This window comes from Pezoporus wallicus, unplaced genomic scaffold, assembly GCF_028554395.1.
Source record: "Pezoporus wallicus isolate ANWC-B61680 ecotype Strahan unplaced genomic scaffold, APGP_CSIRO_Pwel_v1 contig_5069, whole genome shotgun sequence".
NCBI classification, from domain to species: domain Eukaryota; kingdom Metazoa; phylum Chordata; class Aves; order Psittaciformes; family Psittacidae; genus Pezoporus; species Pezoporus wallicus.
This window is the reverse complement of record NW_026642361.1, coordinates 4,415,695-4,439,697: the sequence shown is the minus strand read 5'-3', so window position 1 is coordinate 4,439,697 and position 24,003 is coordinate 4,415,695. Positions and strand designations below refer to the sequence as shown.

The window sequence follows — 24,003 nt, the reverse complement described above, 5'->3', positions numbered from 1 at the left end:
AATTTAGCAGTGAGTCTAAGCACAAGGTCAGGGGTTCTCCTAATGAGGAATTAATTTCCTGGGTAATGCATCACATGCATGACCTGTGCTGCTTTAACTTAATGGAGACTATGAAGGGATGCGTCTTCCAAATAACTCTACTGTCAGGAGGGTCACCTTTCTTTAGCCGGAATATTTCTGAGTCATCATTGGATCTGGTATAGCAAATTTGTTCCTAACTGCCACACTGAACTCAGATTGCTGGAGAAACTAGCAGCTGTATATTTATGCTTAGTACTTTTTGTGGATGAAAAATGGCACAAAGCTGAGGTGCACCCTGTGTGAATTAAGCTAGACTTCAGTAATTCAGTCACTGCTGAAATTTGCTCTCACTGTCTGTTCCTAAATTAATCCATAGAAAATGAGACAAGTTATAACGATATCCATTATTTCATAATCTGTTCATTACATCTCTCATAAAAATCTGCATGTTTGCATTATTTCATTTATTATTTTTTTTGCCAGTTAATTTGTGTTTTCTATCCACATTCAATTTGCATTCATTAACTCATAGTTTGCTGGTAAGTGTGTTCTTTCTATACATGTTCAAAGTAATTCTTTAATTCAATTTCTCTGTTTCTTCTCATACAGTATCACAGCCAGATATGCATCTCAGTCTAATCACAGTGGAATTGCAACCAGTCAAAAAAAGACTTCTAGGTCAGTTAAATATCTCTAATTTATTGCTTGTTAGTGATACTCAAGCAAGTATATGCCCACTGATATTTTATCCTTTGGACATAAGCGGACATTAAACAATGTGTATTTATGTTATGTGTGCAAGCTTTGCAGCTATGAGCTTTGCCACTGGAAAGCCTTGTACGGACTGGAAGGAGCTGATTTGTATTGTACATTAGCAAAATTTCTGGTTGTTATGTATCCTGCATCTTTGTATCCTGCATGTAAAGTATTGGATGTGAAGGGTTAGTTGGTGATTTTAGTGCTCTCTCTGGATCAAATCCTTACTTTAGTCATGAGTGAAAAGAAGTTTGGGAGTCCATCCCAATTCCCACTAGATATTCTGCAAACCCACCTGAAAGGTTGAATTCCTAGAGCCAAGTTGATGCAGAAGCAAAATAGAGCACAAAAAAAGAACCTCTTCCAAGACTTCTGCTCTGTCAAGACTAGCCTGCACACAGACCCTACTAACAGGCTGCTTTGTTTTGGCAATGAATTTGATAGAGCTGTGTGTTGGAGCTGACCTATTTCATATTTCATCAGTACTTTTAGTTTATCATTTCCATGAGCACTAAAATCTACAAGCCAGATTGCAGAGGAAAGAAACCGAGGTCTAAAGCTTACTCCTGTTTCTAACTTTTCTTTCCTTTATTTTCTGTTGTGTTTTGTTTTTTTTTTTATGGTGGGGGGTGATAATGCGTTCATTAATTATACCTTTGCTGTACAGTTCATTGGTGAGAACAATGAACTCTAAACTGCATAATCTCCAATAAAGATTGCATTTTGCATTATCGCACACTAACACAATTTGAGTTGCTGGTGATAGCTTGGAATAAGCTATACCACGGTCCAGTTGCATTGCGCCTGCATTTATAGGTCTACAGTTTTCCTTATTGCTGATGCTCCTGTCTTGTCTACATTCAACGTGGCGGGGTTAACAGTCTTATTGTCTAATACTTTAAATCTGTGGCAGTGTTTCCGAAGCCTGTTCAGAGGTATGTGACTTGTCCCTTATTTGTTATTCTCCTCTTTGCATTTCCTTAGCTGCTTAACATGATTCTGCAAAAGCAATTTAAAACCTGAATTCAATTAAAAAAGACAGCAAATGAGTTAAACTGGAAAGTGTGTAGAGCAAATGACCTCATGTATAATTTGCTTACTGTGGCAAGTTCTCGAATTCTGGCATGCAGAATATATGCAGAACTATTTTATATTTTAACAGAACAGATGAGTTTCCAGTGTTGCACATGCCTTGTCATTGCGTTTTTCATTACCTTTGACAAATGATGTCAAGGCTCTTACTGCCTTTCAAATTAGGGTAATGAGAAGGAGCAAATGGATTTTTAAGTTTGTTTTAGTGCATTCTTCAGGGAACAGAAGATCACTCGAATTCATGGGTCATGGTAAAGGTTAGCATGCTTGCAGCTGCAGAGCAGAGGCAGTCTGCTCTGGGCTCAGCAAAGAGACTAGCAGGGCAGGCTGGCAGCCAGAATGAGCCATAAAAATAACTAGCGGATTAGTTCTCTAAGGTTTAAATTGGTAAAGGAAGAGAACATGGAGCTGCTTCCATATGTTAGTTAATGAAAATAAAATTATTTGAACATTGTTGTTATACCAATGCACTAAACAAACAAAAGTTTGGAAGGAATCTAACATTTTTTAATTCTTTGTAATGTGATTTTTTTTTTCTCCCTTCTGATGCTGCTCTTTCATAATACAATGAAACTAATGGAATTTGATATCTCGGGTGTAATTTGTATTGCCACTATTAAAATCACCATATCATTCCAATAAGTGAGAAACAGAAGAGAGATCTTCTATGGCAAAAGACTCTTGCTGATTTAAGCATTTCATTTTGTCTATCACATAACAAAACTGGAAAGGAGTGGGAGTGCCCACAAAGATGCTGCAGAAAGTTTTAAGTAAACATATATTAAAGAATCTTACATCAAAGAATAGAATCAGACAGAAAAAAAGATACAGGTGTACACACACCAGGGACAACATTTTCCATTTTTTTCTTAGTATAGCCACACAGTAAGGTTCAGATGGTGGCAGCAAATACTAACAAATGAACTGTACGGTCCACATTGCATACTTTTGTCTAAAAGGTATCCATGCATCTGTAGCATCTAGCTAAAATATGTATTTTCAGTACTTTTCATTTAAAATAATAAGCCAATAGCCCTCTGAAAAATAACAGAAGATAGCTAAAAAGGCAGCTTTTATGCTAAACACAGCTGTGAAACATTTACTAGAGTAAGACATACAAAATACCTCTCTACTGTGTATTGTTGTGCTTTCTAATCAATTTCTGTAACATTTCTTCTTCAAAAGTGACAGATTTAAATAAAAGTTGCTATTTCACTTTAATTGTTTGTGAGGGTGAATCTGTTTTAGCAATGTTAATGGCAAATGCAAAGCATCTTCTTATATGTCTTGTGACTCTAGAAAGCATCTTTTTCCCTTTTGTGTGTGTAAGGATAAGCTTTTATTTTCATTTCTGGAGTCTAACTAATTGAATACTCCTGTTTATTGTTGCTTACCTGAAATCACTGTTTTCAGTTGTTGGTTTTAAATTCTGGTCTGTTATTTGCATACTGCCTCCTCTATATGTTGCACTACATAAAATGAACTGATTTCTGATTATGCCATTCCAGGCTTCCAGGACCTTCAAGGGTGCCAGCTGCTGGCAGCAGTACCAAAGTCCAGGGAGCTTCTAATTTAAATCGAAGAAGCCAGAGCTTTAACAGCATTGACAAAAACAAGCCTCCACAATATGCAAATGGAAATGAAAAAGGTGAGTGATTAAAAATTAAAAAGCTTACTTTACAACACATACAAGAGTAACAAAAGGAAATATCATCAAAAGAACCCATTCACAAGGGCTGAAGACTTGGTAAGAAGACCTATGGAGAAGAGCTCTGTATTAGGACTTGCGATTGAGTTGGGAATTGCGATTGAGTTGAGTTCAGAACTGAAAACTTTCAAAATGTTGCAACTATATTTTATCTGTCTTTGATGGAAATATCATTGGGTGATTTTTCTGAAGTAAAAATGAACACATATTGGATGCCTATATTCTTGGTCCATATTCAAGTCTACTCATAGCCAAAGGAAGACCACCATAATTTTCAGGGGAATTTGCATCTTAGTTGCTAATGGATAAGAATCAGAATATTATGTTGGCATCAGAACATTTAATGCTTCTGTTCCTTCAGAGCCTTACCTAGTGCATATATGTCTGAATAGAGGATTGGAAATGAAGTCAAATGTAATGAAATTTTGCAGGGACTTGAATTCAGTGTTCATGTTTTATTGCCTCCTTTAAATATGATCTTCCATTATGGAAACAAACTGAGTTCCCTGGATCCTTCTGTTTCTCCCACCCTGACACTGCATTCCTGGAAAATGTGCCTCTTCAGGCTTTATCTCAGAAAAAATAACTTGCAAATTCAGCTTTCTGAGTTGTGTAACTAATCCATCCCCTATCCCCTTTCTTTCTCCTTCTGTGTAATGAACAGCATTTTATTCATATCTCTGGGTTAGAATGCAGTTGAAAATGATACAATATACATAGTACCCGTTTGCATCCTTGGGGTCTGTGGGAGGAACAAGTATGCAGTGAATGTTCTTCATCCAAGCAACAGGCAGCTATCCAGAATTTTTTTACAAAATTCTGATGAACACGCTTTGCCCCTAGCTGTATCTGAAGACATAAAACCATGCTTTCAATAGTTATTTCTTTATTTTCTACTATAAGGGTTGAATGTTTTAGATAGTTCTGTAGTGGGATTTATTTTATTAAGAATTTGTTTGTGGCAAGACATCCAGGCTAAAACTAGAAAGAGATCAGAGTGTCGGAGCAGACACTGTATAGTTCACGACTACGATAGTGAAGTTACGAAGTAGGAGATGTGGCAGCTTGAGTGAAGGTATGTACAGCAGTTTAGGTTTTAGAATTAAATTTTTAATTAATTAATATTGACATAAGTTTGGTACTGAAATATGTGAGAGCGAAATGATTCAAGGTGAGACATGCTTGTAGATATTAATATTCTTAGTTTGTTACTTGGAAATTGTCTTTTGGCTGCTAAGTTTTGCATCGCATTGCACATTTATGTGGCTTTTTTGCATGATAGATTTACTTTCCCATTTTTTTTTCAGCAGAGAATGAGAACCTTGATGAGCATTTTAGTGAAGTCATCACTTGCAAAAGTATAAGGGGCGGCTTGCCTTTTGTATAATCATTCAGTTCATTTTACAGGATATAGAAAATGCAATGTAGCATAACTACCGAATACTATATTTGAGATGTCTCTGCTTTCTTTCCTTTCTTTTGAAACAGCAGAATGGATGGAAGAACATTGATTTTACATGATAACGTAAAGTGAATACAAGTTCATTTTAGAGTATAAAGCAGAAGTTAATTAGAGAAAATGACTGCTGGGTGTGCAAGGATAGCAAAGTGACATTTTTTTATAATACCCTAAAAGAACACATGAGATCCTGTAGTTGAATTCCTTATGCTACTTCTTTGCCTAAGGAGCAAAACAACTGAACCATAATATATTTTAAATTGATTATTATAGTGGCTAATGTTTGCATATTACAATGAGATTTCAATGTCTTTTGATATATTTTTTTTATGTATTTGAGGATGTTCTGTGACGTGAGTTTTTTTTGAAGAATTTGTTTGGAAACAAACTTTAACCCTCACAATAGCAATAGTAGTGAACATCTCTTTAAAAAGAAGTGTCACTATACATTGAAAAACTGGTTTTCTTCTTAAAGTTAGCACACATAGTAAACCTTATATTTCAAATTTTGCTTCTGATGCTGACGCTTGGAGCATGCAATTTCTGAGATGTATATCATATAATAAATTACTTGTAATCTGCATTAGTGCTGCATAAACAGCAAAAAAATCAGAGAGAGTCAACTTGTGCTAGGTAAATAATCACTAGAGGTTGGGACCTTCAGACCTCTTCAAGTACAGACCTCTTTTGGTACATTTTGCTCTACTACACCTTCTTATGTGGGCTATAATGAAACCTCAGAAAAGATGTACAGCATAAGGGTTTTTCTTAATCCTATTTTATGTAATACTTGAAATTCATTCCTGCATGACATGATTTCCAACTCAGTCACAGTGGGGAATGAATATGTAGACACAGAGTTAAAGGAGACGTGAAGGTGATCCAAAATAAGATGTGATATGGGCCTTCTATTTAGTATGTCATTATTTAGTATGTCATAAATGTTATCTCCTTTGAATGATGCTTAAGGAGTAGTTCCCACAGTAAGAAAGTAGCTCCCCTGAGCAAATGCAGTTTTTCTCTTTATTGAATACAGCCCAGTTTTCACTGACAGATCCAACCCATTGTTGTGACACAGGTAACTCTGTGTAGCTGTGGTTAAATCAGGAACACAAAATGCACCACAACGATAAACATGCCATTAACTGAAACCCGTCTGTGGAGCTTTACTGAGCTGATCTTTTTTCTTTTTTTTCTTTTTTTTTTTTTTTCTGGACTTTGCACCTTATGGACGGGTTTCAAAGAACACATCTGTTTTCTAGGTTGCGTCAAATCTATCTGCTTCTGACTTAATAAGGTTGAAAATAAAACTATGAAAATGGAACTGTTTGAACGAAGTGATTACATTGCTAGCAAGGTAGTTATCCAAAGAAGTTTTGAGTCCAGCAAATAAATAATGCTATAATAAAATAAAATTTTAAAACCAAAGGTTTATATATTAGAACCTAGAAACACTGTATCTGAACTCTGATGAGGGTCTCCATATCATGGAGTTTTTAATATAATTTGATAATAAATTGTGTTTGTGTATTGTCTAAACTTGGTTTCAGCAGTATTTGGTTATTTTTCCCATGCAAATGCTGAGAAACAATGTCCTGGAGCAACACTGTCTGATGATGCAATTAATTGTTCATCTGTGGCCAGTATGTACGCCTATAGTTAGCTTGTTTATGTTCTGGTTCCAGTATTTTGCCAGTTGTCCCGGTAATGTTCTCTTCCTGTGCTGATGGGGGCTTCATTCTCATGGGCAGCAGGAAAGAGACTGTTGAACAAGCTGAATTCTTTTAATCTCACCAGATAGACCTCCCATTCCTCCAGATATCTTTACAGCAATCCCCTGGAGCTCTTTTGTTTTCTACTAACCTTTATTTTGATTGACTAAAACTGGATATTCTAATCTGGGCATGTTGTCTGTTACAGAATATTTCAGTTATCAGTACCTACTATGCTGCAACAGGGGAGCTATTATCACGGAGGTCCTGTCTTCTCCAACAGTTCAGAGCACAGCAAAGGTCACAGACAAGAAGACAGAGGAAGTTGATTACATATTGGGCCCAAGTTTAACCCCTCATGTGTCCTTTGTTTGTTCAACAGCCTATGAACAATAGGCTTGAAAATGTCCATTCTGTTGTCCTGGGCTTGCTGGGTTCTGGAAGAAACTTTTGGTTTTCCACTGAACACCTGGGGCTGTTGCTGCTCTACTTTTCCCACACAGGTTGAGCTGAGCTCTGAAGCTCTGAGCTCTCAAACAGAATGCAAAGTTATTTGCACCACAAGCCGATTATGCATTTCAGCAACAAGGGGATTAGGCCCTAAACAGAAGACTGTCTGCTTGTAAAATTTAGTCTGTAGAAGCCTGAAATCCTTGTCATAGGTTGGGTTCACTCTGTGTCAAAATCACCACAAGGTGGGGACAGATTTCATGTAATGAACAACTAAAGCCAAGTCCAACTGAATGCGCAGAAAGCAGTGAATGATGTGCAGCTTCAAGTAATGTATTTGGGCTGGGGGGAAGATAAATCTTTGCATTCCACTTCTTTGAAGACCCAGAAAGTGTCTATTTCTTGAAAGTGTGCAATCCAGCGTGCAATTCCCTGTGGAAACATTAAGGATACACTTTAAATTGAAGATTAAAAGCAAGTTCTAGGTCTCTGTAATTTTTTGATGCTGTTCATGATTTGAGACATAGGGATCAGGTAAGTACCAGTGGTTCAAGGAACCTGTGGGGTTTTTTGCTATGTATGTAGCAGAAGAAGCTGTTGATGAACAGGAAATACTCTTCTTTTGACAGTTATTCCCCCAGTGAGTTTAATAGATAGCAGGAAATATGGCAAGGATACATTCTTCTTTTTAATCAGAACACTTTTTTGTTTTTCTTTTTGTAGTAAAACTAATAGCCTGAGGCCATGCAAATGTAACAGAGGTAATACAACGATGTAGTGGCATTCTGCTGGTCACAGACTGTTACATGTACTCTGCATTAGCTTTGCATATTACGGTGAATTGTTATTCTGCAAAACTATTTGGATAGCTAAAGACCCCAGTCCTTCTGTGTAATTAAGGCAAGTGTAATGCAAGGCAAGATGTGTGCAATAAGGTCCTTGCGCACACCCAGTCCTAGGCTATCAGCCACGGGGTTGATCCCTAGTATAAATTAAGGAAGCCTGAGGTCTGCAGTAATTTCCAACAGATGTTGTTGGCCCCAGGCTCTCTTCCAGGATCTGAGGCTCACCAGAAAATGGCAGGAGCCCAGACACAACTCCTGCCTTGGTCACAAGGAGGGGATCAGCTCTGCAGCTGCCCACCAAAGCTGCTTCGTGTGCGTGGTACTACCTGGAGCCTGAGGAGCAAGCTGTAATCTCACCTGTCCCCAAAAATTCTCTGAGGCAACCTTTACCAGTTACTGTTTTCTTTCCTAGTAACTGGGTGTAGCAAAGCAAATTGCAAATCATCTGTGGAGGTGGACTGAGCTCATTTAGAGCTGTGCTCTTTGCACATCAGGTTGAGGGGCACATGAAAAATTCTGTGCAGGTGGAATTATACAGCATCTATTGAAGGATGGAGGCGATTAGCCTGCTGTGGTCCAGTTGTTGATAGTGTTAAGCAAGTAAAAGCTGTTACATTTCTGTTGTGTTACTTCTATTCCATTTGTTTCAATATTTTTTAAACTAGAATGTAATGCTATTTAAACAAGTAAATTTTGCTGTTTGCATTCTCTCTTTGTTAAAGAAAAAAGAGCTCCCCTTTCAGGATGCTAAAAATTCTCCCTTTCCTTGTATCGTAGTGACCTTCAGAATTCCAGGTGGGTAGTCTAATCCGTACTAGGGCCTTAGGGCTAAGACTGCAAAACTGAAAATGACCCATAACATCAAACTCTCTGGTGAAGGGACAAATGTCTTCAGTGTCCTCATCTACTATATCATTCAGACAGGGAGGCCTCAAGGCATGACTTTGCCTTCATGTGTGTGTGCAACATATCAGGCACTTTTTTTTCCCCACTGGATGAACTGTATTTGCATTGCATGTTTCATAGGCTTTCTTGTAGTACTGAATTTGATGCACTATAAGCAAACTTACGCCTAATTCACTGGCAGTCCCTAGATTGAATGGCAAGATAGATAACTAAATGAAAATATCTCATCTGGTGAAATAGCTATGTACTATATATTTGATTGCCATTACCACTTAATTTCTCTGGTGCTCCAGAGTAATGGTATTTAGATACTCAGATATGTCTTGGAAATCTGAACTTTATACAGAAGAGCTTAACCCTTGCACGCAGTTGACATAGTTTAATTATTGCAGAAGGAGTCTTGTTTTCATTCTGAAAGATGCACTGAGGTTCCAGGTTGGTGTAAATGTAGTATAGATACCAGAGCCACATAAATGAGCTTTCTGTACCTACCTGAGCTTCAGGCCCAAAACAAGTACTGTTGCTGTATCCATGTAGGTGACATATCGCTGTAACTTTCAATTACTGACACTAGTGAAATTATTGATATATTTTTTTCCCATCTGTGAAAGTGCATTGGGATAAGTTCCTCAAGTCAGCTACTAAAAGTTGTTACCAGTACTCAAAACAAAAAAGAGCATAGGATGGTATAGTGACCTGACATTTTCTGCTTTTATGAATATTGATTGTATCCATTTAATTTCAGTATTACTCAGCCCTCCTCCTCCACCCCAAAAAAAACCTGTACCTTTCTAGCACATTTTTTAATCACTAAACAATAAAGCTTTCTTTCTCTGGTTGTTTTTCTTCCAATATTGTAGCATTCCTTTTTACTTCAATGTCACCGTGTTTTATTATTAACAAGTGATTGGAAGAATTTATTTATGTCTTTTTAAAGATAACATTTTTAAATTGGAAGGTTTAATTTGCGTAATGAAATGGTTACAAGCAAGGTGCTTCCATGGCTGTCTTGAGCTCATGGAAGTATTGAACAACAATGTGATAGTGGGAGGAAAAACTAAATTTTGATTAGCAATCTTCATGCTCCATGCACATGTAAATTATGTTTATTATGAATCACATATAACTGTGTTTTAAGTGCCAGAGCACTATGGTATCACCTAAGCATGAGATGGGAGAATAACTATACTATTATGGTTCTTTCTGGTTTTTAAGCAGATTCACCAAAAGGCCCTCACGCATCTACAGGCATGAATGGAAATGTGCAGCATCCCACCAGCACCGGGCAGCAGCAGGTCTCTGCCATACCCTCTCCAAGTGCCAGCAAGCCTTGGCGCAGCAAATCCATGAATGTCAAACACAGTGCAACCTCTACTATGCTGTCCGTGAAGCAGCCTAGTCCTGCAACCTCCCCTACTCCATCTTCAGACAGGCTCAAGCCACCCCCTTCTGAAGGCGTGAAGCCCCCTTCATCTGGACAAAAATCTATGCTGGAAAAATTCAAGCTAGTTAATGCTAGGACTGCTCTGAGACCTCCTTTGTCACTGAGCTCAGGACCCAGTGACAGTGGGAGGGAGGATGATACCTTTTCAGAGTGTGGTGAAATGGATGTCTTAAGCGGTGGGGTGAACAGTGGTGGCTCCACAAGTAGCAGTCCTAAAGTATCACCGAAGTTAACCCCTCCGAAAGCTGGAAGCAAAAATCTCAGCAATAAAAAGTCTTTGCTACAGCCAAAGGACAAAGAGGAAAAGAACAGGGACAAAAACAAAGTTTGCACTGAGAAAACAGTAAAGGAAGAGAAGGACCAGGTCACTGAAACACCTACAAAGAAGAGCTCCAAGATTGCAAGCTTAATTCCAAAAGGAAGTAAGACAACAGCAGCCAAGAAGGAAAGCTTAATACCATCTTCTAGTGGGATCCCAAAACCTGGATCAAAGGTGCCAACAGCAAAGCAGAGCACTTCATCCATATGCACAGGAAGTAAGGAGATTGAAAAACTGAGGACTACAAAAGGAAACCAGTCCCAGTCAACACCAAAATCTCAACTCACTGAGAAGGCTTCTCCTTCCTCTGGTCTTGCTTCTTCTGAAGGGAAAGAGCCAAGTGCAGCTCTCACCCCAGGGTCCTCTGCAACGCTGTCAGCCTCGATGGCTGCAAGCAGTGGCCAAGGCACGGGAAATGGTGTTGTCCAGCTTCCTCAGCAACAGCAATACAGTCACCCCAACACTGCCACAGTAGCTCCTTTCATTTACAGGTAAGGTTATGAAAGGAAATCGGGTTTGTGTTACCGTTTAGGAAAGAGAGCTAAAACAGGGAGGGTAATGGCAGATCACACTGTTATTGTTCTCATCTCACACTTTCTGTCACAGAATTATGCACATATTTTCCTAACATGATTTTTTAATTAATGTTATTATGAACAATTATGAAATTATGAAATTTTTTTTCCAAGAACTCTGAGTCTCTACCTCATACAAAAGCAATCCACTGCAAATATTTGCCCTTTAAAATTCAGGATGTTTTGATTAGAAATACAAATCACATGATACCTTCCCTGTGCAGCTTTTGAAAGGTCATGGCTGAGTCAGGAATTCTAGTGCGAATATTCTTGTTTGCAGTATAAGAACCTCAACATTTATTTGCTGATATTTAATAATATTTGCTTGAAATACACTGTTCTCTTAAAGAAATCCTAAAATAAACTGCTGATTTTTTCAGAGTATGTAATAGTACTAGTAGTATATTAAAGGAAAAGCCATATACAAAGTTTTGCAAGTTCAAAATTTTGGGCAGAGAGAAAAAGTTGCTTTTTGCAAGTCCTTTTCCTGTTTAGTTTTATGTGTGAACTAGGTATAAATTAACTCCATGGGGACAGTTAAATTTTACAGGTGCTACAACCTCTTCTGATGGCCAGGGCTCTGGAATAGGTGAATGAACAATCAAATGTATCAGCCTTTGGCTGAATTTATTTTGCTATATGGTAGAGCAACTGAAGAGAACCTGGAGATTTCATTGTTGTACAGCTCAGAAGACAGAGAAAGTTTAGCAAGACTGGCAGACTGGTCTGAGTAATGATTTCAGATGTCAGCTGTTGGAAGGCTTGAGCGATAGTTGTGGGTAAATGTAACATCTGATAAAATGACAAATAGATTATTAAGCAAAATATACTGGCAGTTTTTGTTAGTAAGTAGTACTCTAGATAATCTTGGCTAAAGATTAAAGAGGTGCTGAAGCAGGCTCTGAGGGAGTGTATATATCATTACACATAACTAAACATAGTTTCAAAACCAATCTGGGTGAGTGATAAACTGTTTAACTTCATTGTGAACAAAAGCAGTTCAGAAAATCTTATAGGAGGGGGAAAAGGCATAATATAGGTTATATTTATTCTAATATGCAGTAAGTAGGTATCACTGAATGTGCTTAATATGCATGTTTATAACTACCTGGAACAACCTCAGTGGTGCAGATGATTTGCAGTGTGGTACATAGGACGACCTACATACATGTTAGGGTGCATATAAAAGGAGAGAGAAATGGCAGCTATGCTTTGCTTTTTTATGTATGTGCTATTTAATGGCAATTTTGCAGCATATTGATGCCATTTCATTGCACGATGGAGATACCTCATCTTTCTTTTAAGCTGCATCACGAAGCAAAATGTAGTTTGAATTTTAAAGGGCGATAGAAGCATGCATCTTCCAGTAAAATTTGGTATTAATAATCATCTCTTCGCTTCAAACAAACAGCAAAGGAGACTGTATTTGAAGTTAAATCTCTCAGATGAAATAAAATCCTCAGAGCCAAGGTCTGATCTCAGAATGCCAGAAACCCAGAGTAATAGACCGACTTTGATGAGGTTTCTTCATGTGTATCTCTGCAACTGAGAGCAGAATCTGACCCCAAAATACACAGTAACTACATTTATTACAACTCTCAAGGGCTTTGTAATACTACACAATGATTTCATAGAAGAATATAAATATAACCAAGGATAAAATATCAACATTTCCAAAGTCAGCATATTTGTTTTTGTGGACATATGGCAAGTAGAAATGTGCATGAAGCTGGGGTATTGTATTTACATTTTGTTGCTTCTAAACATAACTGTTTTCCGAACAGTCACCGCAGTTTATACACAGAATTTTCAGGTGTGTTTGTTAGCTTCTAGATCAGCTTTATAGATCAATGAGTTAGTAAGCAACCGTTACCATTTAGACTAACAGGGGTTTTTACAGCTGGAAGGAATATCTAGGCTCCATGACTTTGTACTGCAGTTCTTGTAAAAAGTGTCTGTTTAATATAGTTAAAATAAAGTGCATTTTATCCAGTATCCTGTGGAATATTGCAATATACTGCACTGTACTACTGGTCAGTTTAGGCTGTTAGCCCAAGGATAAGTAAGCTAGTGCTTTTTCTGGTTTGTTCTGGTACCTGCAGATATCATGTATTTTACAATGTTTGATTGATTATTACCCTAGAGGCTATTACTGCAGATTTGTGAGTAAAAGAAAATATTCCAAAGAATTGTTTTGAGGCTACCATGTATTTGGCTTAAACAGGGAATGCAATGCTATAATATTTATGAACGCTCATGTTTTCAAGGAATTGTGTGGTTTTATTACCACACAGTACATAGAAAATACTGTTTCACTAGGAGGCTCTGAAATGATATATTGCACTATTCAGCTTTGCGCTCTTGGTGCTTTGTCCTGTCTGATATCACATCGTATTTTTATGCCTCTTAAACACCATGGCATGAAAATTTCTATGGGATTGTTACTTCTCTTCAAAGATCAGCAGCAACAGTCAGAGTTGCATTTGAGATAATCTAAATGGGTATAACTTAAATTCTTCCATCTTCCTCAGCAAGTAATTATTTATTTTCAAATGCAGTTGTGAATGTGTTATTTACAGTCCCTTATATGTCCCCCCTGAAGTTGACTGCAGGGTCCAGGAGATATAAGAAAGACTGAAGTAGATGTAATTTAATTAGCTGCCAGAAAGCTTGATAAGAGAGATACAGCAGGAAAAACTACAAAAAGGAAGGTGAAAGAAACTGTATAATTGTTTAAAGTATACCAGCCATTACTTTAGGTTACACATTCTTCTACATAGAAAGAATTGGAGGAAGATGGAAATTGTGCCATCTGCCAGAGTCCCTTAGACATGTATTGAAATGGACCATAGAATTTACTTCCTAGTGGTGTACTTAAATTTGTAAAACCAAAGTTTAGTGCTTACTAGGTTACAGAGAAAACAGGAAAAAAAAGGCGTTGATGAAAACAAAAAAGAAATCTGAATCTTTCCCCTAAAATCTTAGCAAGAGAATAGCAGGTTAATTGCCCAGTATTTGAAGTTCTTAGCTTTCCTACACATTGCTCAAAAATGTAATATAACTCATAGTTCCAAACATTTTCTTGCATATAGGAGAACTTGTTGTATGCAATCATTTCTTTATTTTTTGAGAGCCAAATTGTATACGTTTGCATTATTTCCATAAATTGGGAAATGTAACTAATAGTTGTAGGAGTATCATACATGACCTCACTCCAGAGAGCAAATCCTTAGCTGTTGTAAATCATCATAACCCTACATGAAGTATGCGATATGTTGGCAATCAACATTTGCCATGAATTTGCTTAAAAACTAAAGAAATATTTTAGTCAGAGAATGTTGAATTGTAACTGAACACATGTAATGCAGTTTGGTTTTATTGGCTCCTTCAGTAACCACTGTAGGAGCTTAGTGAGTTTCTTTTTCATGGTTGGAATATAGAATCTGAAGTGCATAAATCCCAGGGACTGTGATGCTCAGGAACTGCTTATTTCCTGAAGTGCTGAGAGCATAGAAATTGCTACAAAAAATCAGCTGACCACTCATGATCCTGAGCTGCACTTCAGTGTTGTGCTTTGCTTAAATTTCAGTTCTTCAGCTAAATATGTAGCTTAAAGACAGCAACATCTGGAAGAAGTTTCAGTACTGTCTGAATTGAGACTTTGCAGAGGTACTCTTTCAGTGTCAATGCTGGACTACAACAGCCAATTTGGCACTCCTTTTGTCCTGAAGAATAAGAAACTGGTGGCTTCAGCTACCTAACAGGTTGTTGTAGAGAAGATAGGCCCAATCTTTTCTCTGTAATACAGGGTGAAAGGGTAGGAGGTAACAGATGCAAATTATAGCAGGGGAGATGCTGATTAAAAGTTAGAAACAATATTTTTACCTTGGGGCTGGTGAATTACTGGAGCAGGCTTTCCAGAGGTGTGCAAGCTCTGTCCTTGGCCATGTTCAAGACCCAAACAAACAAGGCCCTGAACAACTTAATATAGCCAGACCTGCTTTGAGCAGGTCATTGGACCAGATGGCATCTAGAACATCTTTGATCTAAATTACTTTATGATCCTATGAGGACTAAAGTGTTCACTAGATAGAGGCAGGGAAAGGAAATACCAGTATAATAAATAAGTTACCACGTACTAAAATCATATTCCTATCTCCTTTCCTATATGGTGATTGAAACAATTCTATTAGTAGACTATAGCTTCAAGGGTGCACAGGAAGTGCAGAGTGTTAACAGATGGGAAGGAGGATATAATCTCGTTGCACCTCTGGAGGCACAGTAAAATTCAATTCCAGATGCCTGTTCAGGGTGCTTTTGTACTGGCTTAGGGAAAAAAATAAACTACTCTACATGGATCCTGCTAACACAGCATCTTCAGGATTTTTTGGAGCCATATTTATGTCCAATTTTAGTGACTAGAAGGTACTTCTGGTTTTGGAGTTTAAATTTTCGGTGAAAGATACTCTATTATTTAATTGTGTTTGTTAATAATAGATTCTGCTGCTGAACATAATTGCAACTCTTTAAGAATGTGATGATTCAAAGTTACACTGCAGTGCTTTATTGATGTCTGTTATTTATATTACTGTATTTTAGTATTATTATATGTTTTATTTTATGTAAAAATAAAACAAATCACCACCAAAATTTTGCACTCATGGGTACTGCTGAACATTGCCACTCACCAGTTTTGTTTGTAACAAAAAAAGTGTTTAGAAAAATGCTCTCATTTTCTCAGGCTTGATTGATTTTTCAAGTAATTGTGCAAGAAAGTGTCCAGTGTAGAGGTGTTGGCTTAAGAGATGGAAAGAAGGATAATAAGTGAAAAAATTGTTATAAACATATACTTGATAAATGCAGAGTTAAAACACTAGCTTGAGGATTCTATTGCATGCTGCTTATGGTCTGAATTTATTCTTTTAAATTGCCATATGGACAAGTATGGCCCTATTCCTCTTACTAAATAAGTAGTAAAATGCAGGATAAAGGACCAAAAAAGAATATTCTGTTCAGTCTTCTGTCAGTGGCAACCATATTTAACCTTTCATAAACCAGCCAAGTTTTATTTTAAACTTGTTAATCCCCACTACTCCATGGGAAAGTTTGTCCGGAAACTCATTTCATTGTTAGAAGCTGTTTAAAACCCACATGATGAGATTGTATCCATTTATTACTTTCTTAAGATTGTCCTGTAATTTACAAAGTTTTTTTTTTCCTCTTTTCGATTGCTCTTTTTAAACAGGTGAGGGAATAATCCTATCCCCTTCCTTCTCTTTTGTAAGCCTAAACCAAAACATCTCTTTTCTCTCAGAAGAGCTGCTTCATCCCTATAAGCAATGCAGTAACCGTTCCCTACAGCTGTTCCCATTTTAACTCACATGTCTTTAACATGGGTGATCAAACTGCTCATATTCCAGATGTGGTCCTGCCAGTCTGTTACACTGACAGTGATACACATTCAAGACAGCTGCACCTCAGAGAGATGTTGGAAAAAAAACCAGCATATTCATCTGATATCTTTTGGAACGCTAAGTAAATCCAAAACAAATCTTTGATGTTATCTGTGTTTATCAAAGGTTGGCTATTTCCTAAGAGGCAGGAAATGACTGACTGCATTAAAGACAGCTTATTAAGTAGTGTTCCAAATTCTGTTCTTAATTACTCCTGTACAGCCTCGTTTTAATCAAATTGAATGAGTTTTTGCCAGTGTGATTAAGAGCAGGATTTGTCCCATTAAGCATGTCTGATGCACTTACAAATAGGTAGCATGTAACTCAGTGGGCTAGGGATAAATATATTCGCTGATTGCCATGATTAAAATGGAAAACAAATTGTCCTGTTTTCATGATGGTTGCCTAAATTAACCTGTGCTGCAGATGCACAGCACTGAAAGAAATATCAATGGTTGTTTTGACTAAACTGAAATACTTTTCACTTTCCTTGGTATCAAAGGAAATGCAAGAATTTATTTTTTTTTAAAGACAGTGGGCTGTGAATGAGTAGAGGATAGATGGCCATTCATTAAGGACAACATGTGATGCTAATGGGAAGATCTTTGAATTTACTGTTCGCTTGCCTTGAGTTTAATCCATGCTGTAATCTGTAGAGATCTCTTGAGTCATTCATAGGATACCTGAGCCTCCTTGTTCCTCAAGAGCTGAGGCTCCTGCATGATTTTGCTTGGAAGTTTTTCACCCCTAGACAGTTCTCAACCCATCTGGGCTAAGTTTGACTCCAGAAAAAAGCAGTGCCTAGGTCATCATGCACCAAAAGGCAGGGCTGCTGTAGAAGTGCTGGATCTGGAAACCCAGTGGAGACTTGATGGAGGAAGAGTTATTGAAGACAGCCCTATCCCCAGATTCCTCCTTGGGGTTAACCCCCATCATGGCTGCCCAAGGACTGGGCAGGTGCCATGTGGTCCATTGCTTCCACAATAAATAACTCAAGTAAGCAGAACTTCAACTGCTGCAGAATTGATAGTCCTGTGTGTTATTTCTGTTGTTGCCTCAGATAATTAGAATCATTGATTTTTTTTTTTTACAAAATTAAATATAAAAATGTTGAATTAAGTCAGCACAGCAGTTTCTTTGCTATTTGTTTTGATAGCAAACCACATTTATTTTACATTATATTTAGTTTCAAGTTTCAAGTAAGATAAAATGGACATTTCATGCTTCTTAGATCTGTTATTTCAGGCTGCCTTTAGATTTAAGAAAACCACATCATATTTACATTTGGTTTGTGTTTCCATGGGTTTTTTTCTACAAATTAAATCAAACATTTTTAAATTATTAGTGTTATATGATCTTTGCTATTCAGTACTTTTACTTTAAGGCTTAGATTCTAATATCATTTTATGTCCCAGAAACTGGATTTGGTGCTGTAATTAATGGCACTGATCAGATTCTAAAATTTGGAATGGAAATCTTTGCAAGTATGTCTTCTCCCAGTATGTTTCAACTTATCTTCCTGGTTATAACTGCATCAGGCTTTTGAAAATAGAAAAAAACAACAACAAAACACCGAAGAACAAAAATGTGTGGTATTCGGTATATCTCTAAAAGCTTTGATGTGACCAGGGCAAGAAGCGTTGTGAACAAGTGAAAACTTTTATTCCTTGTTTTTTGAAGTAAACAGATTCATTCATGGTGCTGAAGGTTACTTAGTTGCTTTAACTCACTCATTACTTGTTTGTACTCTTGGTGGGAGATCCATTCCTTTTAACACAAGTATCTCTGTTCCCTTACAGTCAATAATGAGTTATGTATTCATCTGCATCAACTTTATCAGCAATAGTCACTGCCAGAGGACAATCTAGATCATTGAATTTTATGTTACCTATCCCCATTCACTAGATGAAGAATCAGTGCAAATATTGGGTATAGGTGAGCGATGGGAGTCCAGACCACTTCAGCCTTTTCTGATGATAGATGTCTAAATAAACAGGAACGGATCCCTTCTTAGAGGACTTCTATCTTAGAAGGCATACATATAAGGCTCTTGGTCATTCACGGAGAGGTTTGCACCACCCTCCTAGCTTGATAAAGTGATTGATGGCTGATATACAATCAGGAATGCGATGCCATAGGGTCAGAAGAACAGGCAGAAAGGATCTCTCTTTGTTTCTAACCAGAGATGGAATCATGTAAACTCCTTATATAGTTTGTGGAGAATGCTAGAAATACTTGAACTGCACCCACCTAGCTGGGTGCTTTTCCTACAAAACTGAAAGCAACCTACTCTTTTCCAGTGTTCCTCTTAAAAACCAGCTTCAACCCCAATGGCTTCAGGATTTGGGTTTAACAAAAAAAGTGCAGACCAATTACCTCTACCATTGTTATAAGTGTCTTTTTTCTGAAATGTGTTTTTAGGTTGATAGTTTGCCCTGGACTTACCCAGCTCTAAGTCTCAGCACTAAACCCAGACTGGAGGACTCATGAGCACTCATGGCCTCTGAAAGTGGCTTTCAGTTAAAGTGGGCATACCCCTCATTCATTCTGATGATTTGAAACAATATGAGAAAGCAGGCGGGTCTGTGGAATGTCAGTGTGTGTTCGTTGCAGAGGGATAGAGTAGGCTTTTTGTTACTTAAGACATTGTGCTCAAGCACCAAATGTAAAATTATGTTCAAGGTCAGCTGAACATATTTAACCTTGCAACACCTGCTCCGCTTGTGTTTCCAAAGTTTTACAGAGAAAAATAGTAGATGAGAACCTAAAATAGTTTTTTATAGTGGTTGTTCATTTCCAGCATCCTAAAAGTGCAGAAGTTATTAAGGATGACACTGCATCAGATCAGACATCATTTACATTTCTGTTTCTCTATAAGTAGAGTCAGAGTTAAATTATTCTAATCAAAGGATTCCACCACAACAGTATTTGTGCCGTTGTACTTATGTCTGCTCCCTCAGTTACCATATGAATTACTGAAAAAATCCGTTCAGTAGGTAACTTGGAAGAAAATGTTAATTGGAAAGTTATTTCATAAAATAAATTGCCATAAAATTATTTTGAGGGGTGAGTCACTGTTTTTATTAGTTATATTTATAAAATACACATTCATCACAGAGTTAAATATTTGTGTTTAGAGTACAGTTGGAAACACTTTATGGTAAATTTTGAGAACTGAGCTATAAATGCAACATTTTAAAATTAGGATATAAATATTTCACTAGTCTTAAGAAATCCAAAAATTGAGTATGCTGTTCATGTCAGGAAAGCTGGATGAACTTAAACTCCAAGTGAAGAATTTTTCCATTTTATTTCAGAAAGTGGCTAGTATATCTTTACATGTATTCTTTCACTGTATACAAATATGGTACATACTGCTATTTAATGGCATCATAGTTCAATAGTTCTTGCATAAAACAGATGCTACAGCAGTTCCTTAAGAAGAGACAATAATTGTCATCTATTTTGTATTATAATCCACACATTTGTGTGTTTCTTGCTATTAATCATTATGCAACAGCAAATAACTGTATCCAACAAAGGGTACCTGTTATAATTTATCAATGATATCCACAGAATTATATCATCAAAGAAAACATGGGCTATTTGTTAGCTAGTTAATGGAAAAAAACTTGTATTGTCCCATTTCCACAGTTATATAAGGGGCATTATCAAAAGTAGCTGCACATAGATTTAAATATCTAGGCCAGATTTCCATTCCAGCCTTGAATAAGCTTCTTCCCACATGGCCTTTCTCGTTTAATATTTCAGCAATTACAAGTTTTCATTTCCCTTATATATGTGACAATCAATTTAAATGGATTCTACTTATATCCGATTGACTCTCTTGCAGAGAAAATGTGAGGAAAAAAAATGGCTCCAAATTTCTCAGCATTAACTGAGTGGTTTCTGAAAAGACACAGAGAGAGTTCCCAGCTGCTTGCAAATTTTTGTAGCTGGAGTCAAACCATCACAGTAAGAATGTGACATTCATGGTATTTTCACCATACAGTGATACAATTCTAGATGGAGGGGAAAGTACCATTTGTTTCCATTAATACATGAATGGTAGATAATAATCAGTCTTCTTCCTTAATTACAGAACTCTCTCAGAAAATGACAGTACCTCTTTACCTCCTGCTGACTCCTGCACCAGTCCTACTAAAATGGATTTGTCATTCAGTAAGACTGCCAAACAGTGCCTAGAGGAGATATCTGGTGAGTAACAATAAGTCAGGAGAAGCCTGTTAATTTCTTTATTTACATCTGTTTCTTACCAAGAGCTTTGCAATGGGTCGAAATAATACTTCTGACCTCTATTCATGAGTGATATTAAGTATGCAGAAAATTTGGGTCATACGCAGTGCTTCAAATGCACAATTCTCTTATCTGAAATGGCTCCTTTTGTTCAGATACCCTCTTCATCATTTTGCAGAAACTGGTCTGTCATGAGTTTCAAATCATTATTATTTTTTAGTCATACTGAATGTTCCAAGAGGAGCAATGGAAAGTAGATACCAGAATGTTTGACACTGCTGCATTTAAGATTATCAAATTAAATCATAACATCAGAACTGAGACATAAATTACAAAGATATATTTTGCTTCTATAAACAAAGCTATATTCAGAAAATGAGCAAATCCTTACATTGTACCTAAATTTAAGCTACTGCTAGACCTAAGCTGCTAAAGGTTGTGTTCTGGAATCCCTTGTAAACCTGAAGTAAAATCCCTATTAGGTTACAAATGTGAGGGGATTTTTTTTTTATTTACTCATATTGGTACAATTCCTTTGAAGTCAACAGCGCCATAATGATTTACATCAGCCAAGGGTCTGGTCATAACTCTGCCTACGGACGCAAAAAGCAAAGTATGTCACAGCTGACTTTCTCATCAGGACAGCAGGGTTGTGTGGGAGTACTTTCAAAGGGACTCGCTACCAGAGCTGTTTTGTTGGGGTTTGGGGTTTTTGTTTTGGTGTTGTTTTGTTTTTTCTGGTTGTGGGTATTTTCTATGAACATCTTTACTGTTATTTGCATTTTTACAAGAATAAAAGGTGAAATCCTGTCCTACATGATTCACCTGTAGTTTTGCCCTTCTACTCCAAAGTTCTAACATTCAGATGAATTTATAATGAGTCATGTGGTTCTTCGTACACAGGATATAATTCACTTAAAGCACTGATCTGACACATCAGTCTAAAATTATCTCCACCAGAAGGGAAATCAGATGCCCAACTTTTGTGGGACTGTCTTGGCATTTAGCTGACTCATACTGAAATTGAGGTTTTGTCCTGGTTTGTCTCAGTCCCTTTGGAAGTTTTCTAACTCTAGCATTCCTTAATTGCTCAGCCAGCTTTTGTGAGAAATATGTCACCCTGAAACATGTGAACATGGGTTCCCTGGAGGCGACGCATGCCTGTTAACGTGCAAAAAATATTTTTAATTAATCCAGAAAAAAGACTCATTGGTCTTGCATATAGAAAGACTATAATTAAAACACTTATTTGAATCAAAAGACGATCCATGGAACTATCCGCAGAGATGCTAAAAAATAACAGATCGATTCAGTACCTGCTGAAATGATCAAACAGGATATCATGTCTTCTGGCCTTTTACTGTTCTGAACAGAAAAGGAACAGCATCAAAAAGAAGAAAATGGCATAAAGGGCACTGGACATCAGAGAGATTTCTAATCTGATTATTGAGACTCTGTGATTAGCAGTTGACTGATAGACCAGGCAACAAAGCAGAACCACTGGGAAAATGTGGTCAGTGGTCTGTTGTTTACAGAGGAAAACACATTTGTCACCCATAATTGGCTGTTAGCAGAAAAAAACAGTTAATGGATCAAGTATTACAATTGTGTATAATTGTCTGCATTGGTGAGCCATCACCAAGTCATTGGTGATTCTGTCACTGGTGAGCCTGCATGAAAAAAAACTTATGTGATGGCTGTTCAGGGGAGTATTCCATGATGGATTAGCTATAAGAAAGAACAAATACATTCTATTACTTAGAAGCATCTTCATTATACTATGACCAAGGGATTATACCAGTGGTAGCAAGGAGATATGCAAGGGTTACTTCCTTGATTTGGTCATATGTACTCAGGGTGTTAAGAAATTCATCCAGAGTTTCTTTTGCTTTGATACTGTCTTTTTCCTGAAATCTTTCACTGCTGCTGTGGATGGGCAACATTTTTATATTATCTTGAGTTTCTTTTGCACCTTGGTAACCAAGCACACTGGCACAATATATTGATATACAGTAAGGATAATAAGGATCATGCAAGGGACTAAGCATTTGTGGAAACCACTAAATCTTACAGGAGTGCATTCATAAAGTGCTGTTGCACCATTATTGTGTTTCTGCTTCATTACTCTTTATTATTTTTACAGGGCTAAATATTTACAACTAAAGCTACCAAGCTCAGGACTAAGGTATCTTAGCCCATGTCATTATATAAACTGTTTCTCTACTTTCAGAATGTTTTCTCAGTCATCTTTGATATTGTCTCTTGACTGAAGTTTACTGCTCCCATAACCGGCCACGCAGATCATATCAGGGCTTCTAGTCCACTTCGGGGCAAGATCAGCCAATCAGTCTTAAACTAATGCTGTAAGCAGAGCTGGTTCAAGGCATCCCACAGTATAGGCAAAACTTGGATGCAGAAAGAATAATTTTAAAAAGATTTGGAAGTGGTTGATCAGGCACCATTCTCCTTGAGTGATTCAGGATACCAAACCCAAGCTGATTTCTTTGCTTTGGTGGACAGTCATGGCTCTGTTTTCTGCGCCTAGCAAGACAGTTCACTCCCCTTTGTTACTGCCTCAGCATTGGTGATGGGGAAGTAGACAGGTAAAATGAGAATCTGTAGGAGTAGTTTCCAGCTCTCCTCTGCTCTGCCTTCCTCCCTATTTCTAAGAGAGACAATTACTTTTAAAACCTCTCCTGCCTTCCTGCTCAGAGCTAGTGAAAGGAGGGGGCAAACTCAGAGTGCAAACCTCTTGTTTCCTGGCCACTACTCTGCAAATGATCACTTGGTGAGGGGAGAGTGAGATGGTGTGGCTGGGATGGACCCAGAAATACAGCCCTAGTAAAGTGAGCAACCTCTTTATTTTTAGCTTGTCCCCATAAATCTGCTGTCCTGGGTAATTTGCCTCTTGGTAGAGCTACTGTAAATCTGGGTTTCTTCACTGTTCCTCTGTCCCTGCTGGGAATTTGCTCCAGATGTGATCTGAAGTGCTTCAGACTTTTTTTT

General features: G+C 37.4%; 1 protein-coding gene across 11 annotated transcripts in view; it reads left to right on the top strand.

Annotated features, from left to right (window-relative positions):
- Nucleotides 1-24,003, top strand: part of NAV3 (neuron navigator 3) — a 544,137-nt gene that overhangs the window by 399,196 nt on the left and 120,938 nt on the right. For 8 of the 11 annotated variants that reach the window (XM_057429345.1, XM_057429347.1, XM_057429346.1 and 5 more), the window contains 4 exons: nt 631-699; nt 3,378-3,517; nt 10,165-11,203; nt 20,843-20,958. In XM_057429345.1, coding sequence (XP_057285328.1) covers nt 631-699; nt 3,378-3,517; nt 10,165-11,203; nt 20,843-20,958 — 1,364 coding nt within the window. Of the gene's footprint in view, nt 1-630; nt 700-3,377; nt 3,518-4,531; nt 4,653-10,164; nt 11,204-20,842; nt 20,959-24,003 lie in introns of those variants that run through there. The other 3 variants (XM_057429340.1, XM_057429343.1, XM_057429350.1) reach the window with 3 other exon arrangements.